The sequence below is a fragment of the Cucumis melo genome, chromosome 1, assembly GCF_025177605.1.
Source record: "Cucumis melo cultivar AY chromosome 1, USDA_Cmelo_AY_1.0, whole genome shotgun sequence".
NCBI classification, from domain to species: Eukaryota; Viridiplantae; Streptophyta; class Magnoliopsida; order Cucurbitales; family Cucurbitaceae; genus Cucumis; species Cucumis melo.
Genome location: NC_066857.1, coordinates 13,630,985 through 13,646,938, shown reverse-complemented (window position 1 = coordinate 13,646,938; position 15,954 = coordinate 13,630,985). Strand labels below are relative to the sequence as shown.

Sequence of the window (15,954 nt, the reverse complement as noted above, 5' to 3'; positions counted from 1 at the left end):
GCTTATAGAAATGGTGGTTGTGGTTTGATGCGATGAAGATTATTTGTCCACGATCTAATCTTCTTAATATTTGTTATCTGAATATTATTGTTTTCCAGAAAGGTATTTTTCAACCAATCACTCACTAGTCCATTTGACTTATGTTTTAAAGTTTTCCTAGCCTAGTTAAGGAGGGAAGCCAGAATTATTCGGTCGCCTTACATGGCACGGTAGACATTGAAATTTCTATTATGCCTACGAAACCAATTGGAATGCGGGTTGCTCTTTGGTGCAGATGGCCCAGCTTGAAGGAAGGCGAGAGCAATACCTACGTTAGTGGGGCCTAACCTGAGTCAGAGAGCAAAGGAGTTAAAGAACCAAGTTAGGAGAAGGAAGGCTTCACACCTCTAAGTACCTTGCCTTAAGAAGCGACATTTGACAGTGGACCAGGAAAGGGGTATCTTTGGGAAGCAACTGAAGAGGCAAAGAAGGAAAGAAACAATAATTAGAACTGAGGTTGAGTATTAATGCAAAAGAGTTTCATTAAGCCTCTCCCACGGTGGTGCGAAGAGTTGCACCTAGGTGGTGAATAAGGGAACAAGGTGCTTTACTACATGATGAGGCAAGTAAACCAGACGTGAAGTTGGAAAGAGTTGAGTTGAGGATGAAAAAGAGATAATGTTTCGCTTACTGGGTGTTCGACGTTTACTACGCGGTTTGGTAAGTGTGGAAGGTCCAGGCAGCACGCCTCCACCGGGTTGTGTAAGTGACTTTTGGGATGAGATGTAACAGTTTTTCTTCATACTTTCCATACAAATGTGTTCTATCATTGTGAAGTAAAGGTCTGTAATGTTTAAACCCCTCAATAACAAGTCCAAATGACAAAAAAACATGACAAGTTTTCGAATACCTTTAGCCTCCAATATTTTGAACATGGCAAGTCTATCATCACCTCACATTCATTTAGCTTCCAATCGATAATTGTACTAGGGTTTATCCTTTCTAATATGCTCATCCACTTAGGCAGCAAATTGTACAATTCCCTTCATTCTCCGAATACCTTTACAATTGCCTTTCTTCTTCCATCTTGTACTTTCCAATAGCTAACAAAGTAACCATACTTTTTCAATACCATGTCCTGCAATGTTTGAACATTGATAGATGGGTTTTTTTTTATTTAATAATGCTACTTAACTCAACAACAATCAAATAAGAGTCAAACTGATTGTGATTTTGACTCAATCTTGTGTACAAACAAGAATGAGGGCGGTTATATTGTGTAATTCCGAATTTTCCATGTTTTTTCTTGTAGATTGCACGAAGTCTCCATGCACAAACTGTGTTGCATCTCATACACCTTATAGCTAAAAAAATCCCTTTTCAACTCAAGGACCTCTAAATTTTGATGGTGCATTATTGTGTAGGCTTTTAACTTCATTCTTTAACTCTTCTTTTCAATTGAATACCATCATCACCATCAAATTATCAAATCTATAATTTTTTATATCACGACTTGAATCAAGATTAATATTCATATAATTCAAATCTATTTTCATTGAATGCTTCAGAGATATCATGATCCCCAAATAGTTCAATAGGTGGTTGATCTAGATCTCTTCCATCATCGTCTACTTCAGCTTCTTCTGCATTTGTCGCGATAGTTGGGTCGAAGAATTTCTCTTCTCTTCATTAGAAGTTTTAAACTTGTTAATATTTTAAACTTAAAGTACCTAAGTTAGAAATCCATGTGTTAGAATTAAAGCCATATGTAAATTGCTTAATAATAAAGTATACAATCACACATTCGAAAGAACAACAATTACACTTACAAAGAGAAAAAGCAATCAAAAAAATTACTCCCAAAACCTAAAATCAATATCTTCGTATCAAGTCAATAAAAATTATATTGTTGTTGTTCTATTAAAAACAATAATCTAAACTCACAACTTCATTCCTAGAAGTGAAAACACAATAACAAAACAAATATTCAACGAGACATTACTTAAATCTAATTAACAAAACAAATATTCAACAAGACATTATTTAAATCTAAACATTAATTAAGATTAAGCAAACACTACAAGGATAAAACCCAATCTTAAAACTAATTAAGAGAATAAATATTCAATAAATCAAAATCCAAATACACTACCCTAAAAATTTTAAAAATTAAGAATCTCACCGGAATGTCTTGGGTTGTCGTGGGTGTGGAGCAGAAGTGTTCAAGAAAGTTCAAGCAGAATCGTCACAAGAAGCAGCTTTCGGAACCGTTCGAGATTGGTGGCCGTCGGGTAGTTCGTCCAATTGGTCGTCGGAGTGATTCGTGCAGCTGGCCATCGCATGGTTCATGCATATTCGTCGTTGTGGTTCGTTCGGCTGTTCAACGTGGTTCGTTCGCGAGTTCGTTTGGTCTAGTTCAGTGTGGTTCGTCCGACGTGGTCGTAGAGCGTCATCGTTGTCGTGCAGATTTGTCGTCGGTCGCCTCAGTTCGTGCAGATAGGTAGTGCCTTGGAGGAGAGGAGGTGGAGATGGAAGTTTTTGGGTTGGTAATGGGTAGGGGGAAGGATTTTTTTTAATTAAAATTGTTTAATGAAAAAAAGAGAAGGGAGATAAAGGGAGGAAAGTTTTTAGACTTTTAGCAACATCTATTTTTGTTGCTAAAGCTACCACACTTTTAGTGACATTATGTTGCTAATTCTTTTAGTGACGCAAATTTAGAATGTGTCGCTAATAATAATCTTTTGTGACATTTTTTTTTGCGTCGCTATAAATGACCTTTTAATGACAAAAATTTGTTACGTCACTAAAAATTTGTCACTAAATAGCAATTTTCTTGTAGTGTAAAGGCTTATTAAGGTGAAAGTTATCTCCACAAACCAACATGAGTGAGATTGTTCCAAGCTAAGCACACTTAACTTTGGAGTTCCTATAATCAAGCCACCGAAAAAGAAGGTACACCTCCTTGGTATAGGTAGTAATTTTTAATTCTTTCGAGTCTTTCTTAATCTTACTTTCATGTCCTTAGGATTCCTCTCATTCACATGTGATATTAGTTCATTCATGTCCCCTTTCTAAACTCAAGGTGTTACATAAATGATAATAGTCTCATGGACTATTAGCATCAATCAATAATTTTTTATTACATTTATTCATATTTTAGTTCAATTTGTTATATTTAAAAAGAAATCCAAAATATTTCTTCTAAGAAATGTAAAAGTGAAACCATCAATAATATTTCAATTAAAAGATTATCCTCCACAAATTTCCACAATTATTTCTTCTTCATTCGATTTTGTATGAAAATCCTTATATACTCTCTTCAACTAATATTTTTACCCACTTTTTTAACAATATGAAACAATCCCTATGGATTTGAGGATGCCGTTGAACTTTCTTACCTGATTGGACAACTTGGGAGAGGTCTCAAAGGAGCCAATTGCTTTTGGCTGATCAACAAGTTTAAGAAAATGGGGGTTATGGTAATAATAATGGTTCAATCACTCATGAGTGCAAAAAGCTAAGTTGATGTTTTAAACTGACACATTTGGCGAGATATTTAAGGAAACTAAAAAAAGGAATAAATAAAAAAAAAAAAAAACCTTCTTCAGAGTCTTAGGTCTACCTTCTATTTAGACTCTAAATTTCAAAATGATACACATTTAGTCCTTAATATTTGAGTTTGGTTTTAAATTAGCTTCAAGTTTAAAAAATGTTACACGTTTAATTACCCTTGAGACTTAGGATATGTTTGGATTGTCTTTTTCCGAGTGCTCAAATAAAAAAGTAAGTAGTGAAAAAATATTCATGTGTGTTTGACAATCACCTAAAATTTATTTTGAAATTAAAATAAGTTTATAAAATAAAGACATGTTTGAAATAACTTTAAGAAAAAGAAAAAGGTTGTTTTCAAAACGACCTTTTTATTTAAACATCTTTGATAAAAGCTCCTTAAAATAAAAACACGTGTTTTGGCAATTTTTTCAGAAGTGTTTTTTATGCAAAAGTTTGTTTGATGTTTTATATACTAAAAGTATTTTTATTGATTTCAAATTACAATAAAAGAATTTATCTATGGAGAAGATGGTCAGAGTTGGTGACATCATCGAGGATGGTGGTCAAAGGTGGCCAACGATGGTCATTGAGAAATGGTAACGACGAAGGTTTTCGATAGTTGTCGACGAAATTTTGCCAACAACAATTACCAAAAAACAATCGTTGGAAGTTGGCCGATGATGGTTGTCAAGACCGTTTTACTATGCCCGCCATCAGCCAACTTTTGACAATCGCTTTCTAGCAATCTTCAATGTCCAACTTTTAATAACCATTTTTCAGTGATCGTTGTTGACCAACCTCATATCACTGTCTTTCAGAAATTACTGTCGACCAACCTCTGGCCACCGCTTTTTAGTGATCACCATTGCCGACTTTTGGTGACCATTTTTTGACAATCATCGCCGAAAGCCTTAGACCACTTTCTTTGGTTACTGTCAAAGGCCAACTTTTTGCAACTGTTTTCATGAAATTTGTTGCCATAACCTCCTTTGATTGCTTTCTAGCAAGTGTCGTCGAATGACTTCTAACAATCGAAAAGTCCAAGCAACTAACCTCAAGTCACCATTTTCCAACGATCATCGTTGGCCACCTCTGACCATCATTATCTCCACGATCAAAGTCTTTTATTGTAATTTGGAACTAATAAAAATACTTTTAATATATAACAAATCCAATAAATTTTTGCATAAAAACACTTTTGGAAAAAAGTTGTCAAACATATATATATTTCTATTTACACTCCATAAAAAAATACCACTAAAAAACACTATTTATTATACTTGATTATTCTATGAAGTGTAAATATTTTTGTCAATTTTTCTATTTTTGTCGAATTTTCTATTTTTGATAATTTTCCTTTTTATTTAAGGAGTTTTTACCATAAGTGTTTAAATAGCAATATTTTTTTAATCTAAAAGTGTTTAGATAAAAAACATTTTTAAAAAACACTTTTTTCCTCCATCATTCCAAGCATGCCTCTAACTTTATGTCAATTTAGTACGAAAGTTTGAACGTTTATACTTTTAACCTTGATTTTTCTCTAAATGCTCGTTTCATTATTTGGGATGTTAATGTCCATTAATTAGTTTAAAATAATTATGAAATAAAATTTTTAACTTAATATTAGTAGCGATGAAAATTAATGAAACTAGGGTTAGTTATAATTCTTGAATTTTTTAAAAATCAATTAATAAACCACTTAAACAGATAAAGTAAGTATTTAGTGAAAATTTGAGATTGAAATAAAACTCAAATTTTAAGGACAAAATTGGAATATTATAAGACCTTGAAGACTAAATTGAAACCCAACTCAAAACTTAAGAACTAAAAATATAACACATCTTAAAACATAGAAATCAAATAAATTTTTGTTAAATTTTTATAAATATAACAAACTACAAAAATATTTACGGCTCGTGCCTATAAAATTAGCTATTTCTAAATATTTCATGTTTGCCTTTTCATCTTTCTTCTCTCCTGGTGCAATTTTTTTAATCGTCTTTTTTCCTTTCTTCTCTTTTTTCTTTTCGCAGCGATTTCTTTCCATCGTCTCTTTTTCTTTAAGTTTAGATTTGGGTAACCAAATCTGATTTTCTACGGTCTTTCTTCTTTTTCTCTCTTTTTTTTTTCGCTGCAATTTCTTTCCATCGTCTTTCTTCTTTTCCTCTTTTTTATGGTTTAGATTAAGGTAACCAAATCTAAAAGTTGAAAAAAATCATTTAGATTGAAATAGCCAAATCTAAACGATTGTATATAAAAAAAAAATAAACGATCGTGTACCAAAAGAATTAAAAAAAATCGTTTAGTCAAATCTAAACGATCGTGTACCAAAGAATCTTGAAAAAAATAAACGATCGTATAAACAAATCTAAACGATTTTTAATTTTAAAATTTTTTTTAGCCAAAACTAAACGATCGTGTACCAAATTTTGAAAAAAAAAAATCGTAGTCAAATCTAAACGACTAAATCTAAACGATACTGTAATCAAATCTAAATAATCGTTTGACCAAATTAAAAGATAGAATTGAAAAAATAAATTGTTTAGATTTGACTATCCAAATCTATACGACCAAATTTAAACGATTGTGTACCAAATATATTGAGCACGTTGTTGACGGTGTGGTTGACTTGACATTTTTTGTAATTTTCATTGTGGCATGTGAATTTGTTTCGTTTTTGGAATTGTTTTAGATGTTATATTTTTGAGAAGGTCCCTACCGTTTTTAATCCAAAACCTAAGAATCAAATGAGTATTTTGGTTGAAGACTAATCTCATATATATAGCAAAATATATAACACACTTCGACTCTAAAATTTGCACCGATCGGAAAATCCATTGCAACAATGCATGGTATAACAAACCTAAACTTCATGTTTTAATATCATGTTAAATAACCACAAGACCTGAATTTTATTGTTAACCGAGGCCAACCACTCATCTCCCAAACTTAGCAAATTTGACTCCTAAGTCTTTCTCAAAACCAAAGTTGGTGGTTTTGGACAGGAAAGACAGAAAACAAACAAATAACAGGAATGACAAAAGAAAAAACAAACAAACAAATTAAACAAACTATCATGGTACAGCTTTTTTTCCCCTAAAACACGAGAAATAAAAAGTTCTTTTGTTTATTTTAGTTAATGTTATTTCCTGTCATATATTTATCATTCATGTCGTATTCAACAATTCCTTTACGTGTGTTCTGTTTTTTTCTTTTCCATTTCAGTCTCTATGGTTTCTTCTCCTGTTATTTATGTGTTTTGCTTTTCAAATATTATTCATTATATAAATTGCCATTGTGCGAGTGAAATTAGATAATTATTTTGGAGTTTGTGAAAAAGAAAGAAAGAAGATGAGTTGGTTTCAGTGTTGCATGTCAGAGGAAAGAGTGAATAGGAATTCTTTGAAGAAAAGCATCAAGGAATACAATGACACAAAAACTTTAGCCTCTTTTGCTAATCTTTCATTCAAATCTGGTACCCTCTCCCAGCTCCCTTCTTCCCATTTAAACCTCTATGCATTTGAATCTGGATTTTTATATCATAGACTTATTTTGGTATTTTCTTTCTCATAATAAATTTGTAGTTTTTTAAGCTCTCTTTGACCATTCTTTGGTTTTTATTTTTATTTTCTTCAAAATTAAGTCTACAATTAAACACTATTTTCACCTTTATTGATTTGTTTGTTGCTTACAATTTCAGATAGTTTTCAAAATTTGAGCCAAGCTTTGAAAAAATTAAAAAAAAAAAAAAATAATAGTTTTAAAATCTTGGTTTTCTTTTCAAAATTTGGCTACAAATTTTAAATGTTTGCTTGATTAGGGAAGATGACAAGATATAATTGAGAAAGAGTGAGATAATAGGAATAATTTTCGATGCCAAAATAGTCATCGAATGGAATCCTAGAATTCGAAGTTTGGAATGTGTTTTTAGTAAAAAAAAAAGAATCTGCAACTTATTATGATATTTTTATTTTTAATAAAAGTCTCTCATCCCTTTAGTGGATCGTTTTTGGTGTGAAATAGAAAACAATGTCACGAAAGACTTATGTTTAAAGTAAATGATATGATATAAATATAAGACTTTGGAGAGTTGGCATATGTATCTTAACATTGTATCGCTTCATCTTTTAAATATAGTATAATTGTTAACATATCTGGTGTTTTTTAGTTCATTATTCTTGGTATTTATTGAGCTTCATAAACTCAGATATCATATTAGATAACTATGAAGTTTTGTCTCAAAATAAATTAACAATGGGAGAAGTAATCTATATATCTTATTGCGAGACATTTCCTCTTTTTAATGTAGTATCCATATCGATAAATTATACGAAATTATGGATAAATATATATTCTTACATGCCAAATCAGTTTAATAAACAAACACACACACATATATATATATATATATATATGTAGTTTATTTTTATGAGAAACTAAATTTGTGCAAACCCCTTTCATATATGTAAGATATTGATTATTGCTTACATTCATCTTTAAAACAAAGAAAGAAATAAATAATTGCAGGTAAGAATAGAGGAAGGTACACAAGAAAGGAGATAAAGAAGTTGGGAAAAGGAAACATATTAGCTCAAACTTTTACCTTTCGTGAGCTTTGTGTTGCAACAAATAACTTCAACGACCAAAATCTATTGGGAGAAGGTGGTTTTGGAAGGGTTTACAAAGCCTTCATTCAAACCACAAAACAAGTACCCATTTCAATCTTCTACTTTCCTTTTTTTCTTTTTTAGTTTAATTAATTAATTAAAAATTTGATCCCTATAGTTTGAAATTTTTTTTCATAACATAACATAGATAACTGCCGTGAAGCGGCTTGATCCAAATGGATTTCAAGGGGATAGAGAATTTCTTGTAGAGGTTTTGATGTTGAGCCTTCTTCACCATCCCAACCTTGTCAATTTGGTTGGGTATTGTGCTGATGCAAATCAAAGGATTTTGGTCTATGAGTTTATGCCTAATGGTTCCTTGGAGGATCATCTATTTGGTATGTTTCCATATTCATTCCACAATTTAATTATATGCTTCTTATAGTTTTAAAATTATAATTAGTCCTCATACTTAGTTGGATATAGAATGTCATACTCTATTCTTAGATTTAATGTAGATGCAAGAATTTTCAAGTATGTTGAAGCAAATATAATAAAGCAAAAATTTAAGTAAATCGAAACTAACTCACTACATCAACCTGAATTTGAGGAAGAACTTTCACAACAACTCAATAAGTTGAAATTAAATATGATGTTGAAAAAACTATGTAATTCCAATAATGCAAGTAAAATAAATAAATAAATAAATAAATAAATAGAAAACTTTATTATATAGCAAGTTTCTTGTGTTCAAGATTATGAAATTTAGAGTACTTGTGAACGTGTAGGCTCATCAACGCTTCAACAATGTTTTATTTCAGAAGATGGAATAATTTCAGGTGATCTTCAAACATTTTGTCTTACAATAATATTTACACCCTTTACTTTATATAATTGAAATTCAATTCAAAAGCATTGAATTTTCTTTAACCATGGATTATGATGAATAACTAATTATCAAAGATTGATTCAAATCTTGGGCTTGGCTCAGTATAATTCTCTATTATTTCTAGGAACACCTTCAACTAAGCCACCTCTAGACTGGAACACAAGGATGAAGATCGTGGAAGGAGTCGCAAGAGGACTCGAATACTTACACGAAACCGTCAAGCCAGCTCCCGTGATATACCGCGACTTTAAAGCTTCAAATATATTGTTGGATGAGGAATTCAATGCTAAGCTCTCTGATTTTGGTCTTGCAAAGATAGGTCCCATTGGAGATAAATCTCATGTTTCCACCAGAGTCATGGGAACTTATGGTTATTGTGCTCCTGAATATGCTCTTACCGGACAATTATCCACCAAATCCGATGTCTACAGTTTTGGTGTCGTCTTCTTGGAGATAATCACAGGAAGAAGAGTTATTGATACCACGAAGCCAAGTGAACAGAAGAATTTAATTTCTTGGGTATGCTTCTATGACTATCGTCCATATTTTTGTCAGACAATATTTCTTCGATTATCTTAGTAAATACTTAGTTGAATTCGTGATTGTGACGTGGTAATGTAGATAGTGTTGACATTTTTAGTTTCTAAACATTTCAAAAAGCTGACAATTTCACCAGAATCAATATTTTTTTCGTAGGAGATTAAAGTAAAAATTTTAATACTCAATTTGGAGATTTGATACTTTAATTCTCAACTTAAATTTTTAGGCGCACACCGATGATTTAACATGTTATCAAGCCTATATTTAAGCTAGCCCCAATTAATATGGATCATTTCCAATAGATTAGCTTAAGTTTTTAGGTTTGACAGGTGATTTTGAGTTAATTCTAAACCATTTTATCTACAATGTAGGCACAACCACTTTTTAAAGACAGAAGAAAATTCACACTAATGGCGGATCCAAAGCTAGAAGGAAATTACCCAGTGAAGGCTCTGTATCAAGCTCTAGCAGTGGTAGCCATGTGTTTACAAGACGAACCAAACACTCGGCCATTGATTAGCGATGTGGTTACAGCGCTTCGATATTTAGCTGTGAACAAGGATAGCGATGAAGACGTAGAAGACGAATCAGAGACGGAGTCGGTATCAGGATCGGAATTCAGTTCATACTCATGTTCAACTTCTCCTGATAGAAATTATATTGGAGGTAAAAATGTTGATGTTGAAGGTGATGGGAGGTGATTTGAAAATTTAACAAAGAAATAAAATGAGAAAACTTTGGACACAGCTCCTAGCCATTAATACGGTAGCTTTAAACTCGTTGGATTTTCTTTTTTTTTTTCTTTTGAGTTTAATTTAATTTCTAACTTGTTAGTCGAAGGTATATGTCTAAACTAGTTGATCAGTTACATATATTCACGTTGGCTCCCCGAAAATTGGGATTGGGTAGCTGCAGATCCAAATGGATTATGATCAGTTACATAACATAGCCGCACCCTAAATAAGTATATGACTAATAAGCACCCTCATCTTCATTATTATTCTTTGTAATATGTTTTAATATGAGCTGTGGCGTTTTAAAGATAACACAGCCAGATGAAGTTATAATAATAAGCCCAAAGTTTGAACTCACCAAACTTGAAGTTAGTTGGGCGCTTACAAAGTATTTGTAACCTATAATTAAACTATAGCAATAATATTTGTATTTGAAATCACTCTTTGTTACAGCATTACTATCTTTTTTCTATCTTCTCTCCTCCAATTTATTACGTTGCAAACTAAAATAGTTTGCTCACACACACTTTCTATTAACTCAAAAGATTTTGAGGTATTGGTTTAGCTCTCGGAGAGAAACTCATAGGTGCACGATCTTGTTATTTGATTTCCGTTTTAAGTAGTTTTAATTTTCAAGTAGTTATGTTACAAAGGTTCTCCATATATTTTATGTAAATTCTCCCACTCAATTAATCAATTAACTTGTGAAAGATTGTCACATGGAGTCAGAGCCATGAATGTTTGATGTTTAGCAATCTAATGTTCAATTGCAGAGTCTGGTTGTGAAGAAGTTGCTGAAGATTGAGACGTGTACGCAGTGGAAGTACGGTTTTGGTTTAGGGGAAGAACCATCCAAAGAAGCTACAGAGTTTGTGGGATTTCAAAATTGAGGTAATTTTGAAACTTCCTTGATCTTTACTCGTTGAAGCTCCATCAGCTCTAGCCTATACGTAGTTAGCTGGCACCTCATCAAAAGAAATGTGGGATGTTAAACGCTATTTTTCTCCCTCTCCAACTAATATACTGTTAATCTTAAGTCAAAATCACAACCATCACCAACAAATCCGAACAAAACCACGCCCTCTATGTTCAGAGAATTGAAGAACCCAAAGACAGATGGGCTATTTGATGATTACAATACCTTTTGAACATCTCTAACAACGCGAGATAAACTTTCATCCTTCCAAGATTGACAGCAAGTGTTTATCGTCACCCACAAATCCTTATACTAATCAAATAAAATTTGTAAAATCTCAAATGCTACCAATAGTGCAATGTATAGAACTTGTCGCAAGATCGAGTTGTTTCTACATGGAACAAAGGACAACATATTTAGCAACGGTTGGATTTAGGAATATCACCAGGGGTTGTGTAGGTTTGTAAGTAATAAAATAGCATAAAAGTAAGGCTAGGTTGGAAGTTGGATTAATTCAAATTAAAGAGATCTGACTTGGAAATTGAATAGACACTTTGTCCTTCGTTGATCAAGACTTTAGCATGCTATTATTGCTAACAACCTCTTAGCCCATGAACTCATGAAGCCCCAATCTACATGTCCTAAGTTACTGATTAATTATTTAATAAATCTAAATGCTCCACTAATTGGGTCCAATAAGCGTCCATATTAATCAAACATCTACATTAAGCAATGTAATCTGGCTAAGTGGATTCAATAACGCAGAAGCCCTAGATTACTAACCAATTAGTTTTTAAAATTGATTCATCATGCAATATGCTTTGTGACGGATTATTCAAAACAACCATACATCTACAAACAAGCATCTTTAAATCCATGCCCTTAAGTAGATGAAATACGAGAAAAAATTGCAAAGACATTCAAATAATAAATGAGAATTGGTCACTCAGAATGTGGTAGGAAGAGTCTTTAACATAAAATAAATGAAGCTACAATGGAGATTCTAAACCATTCTGTATATCTACATTGTAGGCACAATCACTTTTTAAAGACAGAAGGAAATTCCACTAATGGCAGATTCAAAGCTAGAAGGAAATTACCCAGTGAAGGCTCTGTATCAAGCTCTAGAAGTGGTAGCCATGTGTTTACAGTAGGAACCAAACACTCGGCCATTGATTAGCAATGTGGTTACAGCGCTTCGATATTTAGCTATGAATAAAGAAGTCGATGAAGACGTAGATAACGAATCAGATTCAGAGTCGGCATTGGGATTGGAATTCAGTTCATATTCATGTACAACTTCTCATGATAGAAGAAGTGATATTGGAGGTACAAATGTTGACGTTGAAGTTGATGAGAGGTGATTTGAAAATTGACCAAAGATATAAAATGAAAAGACTTTGGACGAAGCTTCCAGCCATTATGATTATGGTAGCTTCAAATCCTTAGATTCACTTAGATTGGAACTCCTAACTTCTCCTTTGAAGATGTATGTCTAAATCAATGGGTATTATATTTAGGTTGGTTCTCGAAAGAATTGAAATTGAATAGCTTAATAAGTCCCTCATCTCTATAATTATATTCTTCTCTATAATATGGTGGGGAATTGCCAAAAATAGGATAAAATTTTGAGGGTCGAAGACTCTTGGGATAGTTTTTGAAAATGAAGAGTTTTAGGACAAATAAGGTGGTGAAATATCCAAATTGCCCCTAATTATTTTTCTTTCCTTCTCTTCAACTTAAATAAAAAAGAACAAAAAAAGACCCATTTTTACGTTCTCTTCATACCGTGAAAGAAAAGTTGAAATTTCTTGTTTCATTTCTTTTATCGCAGCAAAAGAGAAGAACCAACACAAAACTCATTCGCGTTGAGCTTCTACTCCGGTGTAATCGTGCTACACTGGTCCGTTCATCGCTCCATCAAGTTCTCGTGCTGTTCGGTGATTTTTTAGATTTTTTTTTGTTATTTTTTCTCACCGAACTGTGCTGTGTTATAGCTTTTTTTCTTCTATTGGTGTAACATTGAAATGTTAAATGTACAACCATAATATAATTTTTTAATTGTTTCAAATTGACTTAAAGTTGTTTCAGAGATGTTTCAAAGCAGGTCAACAAGTTATTTGTTATTTTTTTGCATCTCGCAAACATCTCGCAGGCATCTCGTAGGTTCTTAAGTTCAAATGCTTAATCCCAGATGAGTTATATACTTGTGCCTATATGATTTAGGGTGCTTTTAGCTACTGTTTTTTGCATCTTGCAATCTTGTAAACATCTTGTAGCTTCCAAACTTTAAATGAGATTGAATTAGTCATATACTTATTTAGGGTGCGGCTATGCATGTTTTATTTAGTTTTTAGTTACTGTTTTTTAATCTCGCAAAAAAGTCATACTTTCTTTTTTTATGTGATATGTCAACTTCTAAGTTCAAATCAATTTTTGCAGGAACTAAAAACCTTAAGGTGGTTTAAGGATGTCACATGTTCGGATTTTAGTACATTACGATGGTTCATGGGATGAGGGACGAAGAAAATATGGAGGAGACATGTTAAAAGGTATTGTTGTCAGTAAAGAAATAAGACACAAAGATTTACAGGATGAATTATATGACCTTGCAGAAGTTGACCCTACAGAGTTTGACATAAAGATAGGATGCATATATGAGATAAAAGTGGAAAATGAAGCTCCTCCATTTGAGTTAAGCAATGACCGTGATTTGAAGTTTTATATTCTTAGTGAAAATCCAGTATTCAGGAGCAACCAAGTTATAACTTAAACCCTCATCCTCTAATTGCAATGGATACATTAGATGAGAATGAAGTTCATATTGGTGAAGTTCAGGTTGGCTTGTGTGATAACATAATAGGGACCACTTTGGCTATATGGGAACCATATGATTCAAAAGATGATACTTTTACTCGAGAGTCAGTTGAGATGAACAATGAATCGTTTGACATCCCACAACAAAGATATGCTCCTACAAAAGATTGCAAAGGAAAAGCTAAAGTTCACTATAGTTCTTTTAGTTGAAAGTTAAAGACAAAAAAAAGTGATTGGTCCGAAGAAAGCTCTACAAGTGAAGAGCTGAATGTAAGACAAATTCTTTTTGCAAGAGAGATTTGTCAATGAGATTAAGTGTCTTGGCAACAGAATTTTTTTTTTTCAGTTTGTAGTAAAAAAAGTCTACAGAAGAGGTTCTTTTTGTTAGATGCATCGACAACAAGTATGGTTGGAGATCGCGAGCGGTGAGATTGAAGGATTCAAGTATATTCAAGATTAAAAAGTATGTCAAAGTTCATTCGTGTTCACTTGAGTTTTTGAATCGTGACCATAGGTAAGCAAAATCTTGGGTTGTTGGAGAATTAAATAAAGGCCAAATTTAAGGGAGCCGATTGCCTATATAAACCACGTGATATCATAGAAGACAAGAGGCAAGATTATGGCATAAATATGAGTTATGAAAAAGCATGACGTGCTAGAGAAAATGCATATGAACGAGTGCGAGGGTCTCTTGAAGAGTCATAATAATCTATTGCGTAGATATGGTGAAGCACTCAAACTTACAAATCTAGGTACAATATTTCACATGGAACTCGAAGATGATTGTTTCTTCAAATATCTTTTTATGGTTGTTGGTCCATGTGTCAGAGGATTCTTAAATTGCATTAAACTGGTCATAGTCATGGATGGAACATTTCTTAAGAATAAATATTAGGGTCAGTTGATAGTTTCCATTTGCTTAGATGGTAACAATCAGATTTATCCTTTATCCTTTGAAGTAATTGATAGAGAAACAGATGACTCCATCTAGTGGTTTTTAGAAAAATTGAAAGGTGCAATAGGGGAGGTGCCTAATCTAGGCTTCGTGACAGATCAGAAAGCATGCTTCTCTAATGGTATTTCATCAGCTTTGCCCTCTGCATTCCACGGCTTTTGTGTCCAACATTTGACTCAAAATTTGTATGATAAATATAAGAATGACATGGTTGCTACTTTGTTTTACAATGTATTGAGAACATATCGTGAACCAACGTTTCTAGAAGCGTGAAGAAGTATTCTTGCATTTCCTAATGGTTCAGGGAAATATTTAAACGGCGTTGGAATAGCACGGTGGTCTCGTGTTCATTGCCCAGGAAGACGATATAACATGATGACAACAAATATAGCAGAGTCCATGAATTCTATACTGAAAGAACCTAGAGATTTGCCTATTGCTTCATTCCTTGAACATGTTCGAGCTTTGCTATAGCGTTGGTTTTGGAAGCGTCGAGAAGAAGGCATTAAATTGACGTCTTCATTAACTAAATGGGTAGAGTTAGTTCTACAAAAGAAACAAGAATGATCTTTGACAATGAAGGTCAACCCAATTGACTGGTACCAATTTCATGTCAAAGATTTAAATAAGGAGGAGGTCGTAAATCTTCACACTCAAAAGTGCACTTGCAAGGAGTTTCAAACTGAGTAACTACCATGATCACATATCATTGCTGCAGCACAGGATCGCAATATAAATGTTTATAGTTTATGTGTTAATTATTACACTAATGAATGTTTGTTGGCAGCATATGCAGAGGTCGTCTACCTAGTTAGGAATCAGTCAGATTGGAAGACAAGTGAAGACTACGTGCATATGACTGTCTTACCTTCGGAAGTAGTCAAAAAAGTTGGTCAGTCGAAGAAAAAGAGGATTCCAAGTGTGGTGAAGCTCTGAAATTGCATAAGTGTGGTCGATGTAAAGAA

General features: G+C 32.9%; 1 protein-coding gene across 1 annotated transcript; it reads left to right on the top strand.

The window, feature by feature from the left end:
• The first annotated feature begins 6,882 nt into the window (after positions 1–6,882).
• Positions 6,883–10,311, top strand: LOC103490152 (probable serine/threonine-protein kinase PBL23). The gene is made up of 5 exons (XM_008449534.2): positions 6,883–7,006; positions 8,059–8,240; positions 8,347–8,536; positions 9,152–9,546; positions 9,939–10,311. Exons 1-5 carry the CDS (start codon positions 6,883–6,885, stop codon positions 10,266–10,268), a joined length of 1,221 nt encoding a protein of 406 aa, XP_008447756.1. The 3' UTR covers positions 10,269–10,311.
• Positions 10,312–15,954: the final 5,643 nt, after the last annotated feature.

Coding starts and splice junctions, on each gene's coding strand:
- LOC103490152 (XM_008449534.2), top strand. CDS start 6,883: ATGAGTTGGTTTCAGTGTTGCATGTCAGAGGAAAGAGTGAATAGGAAT. Junction 8,537..9,151: donor CTTGGAGGATCATCTATTTG/GTATGTTTCCAT, acceptor TATTATTTCTAG/GAACACCTTCAACTAAGCCA. Junction 9,547..9,938: donor AGAAGAATTTAATTTCTTGG/GTATGCTTCTAT, acceptor TCTACAATGTAG/GCACAACCACTTTTTAAAGA.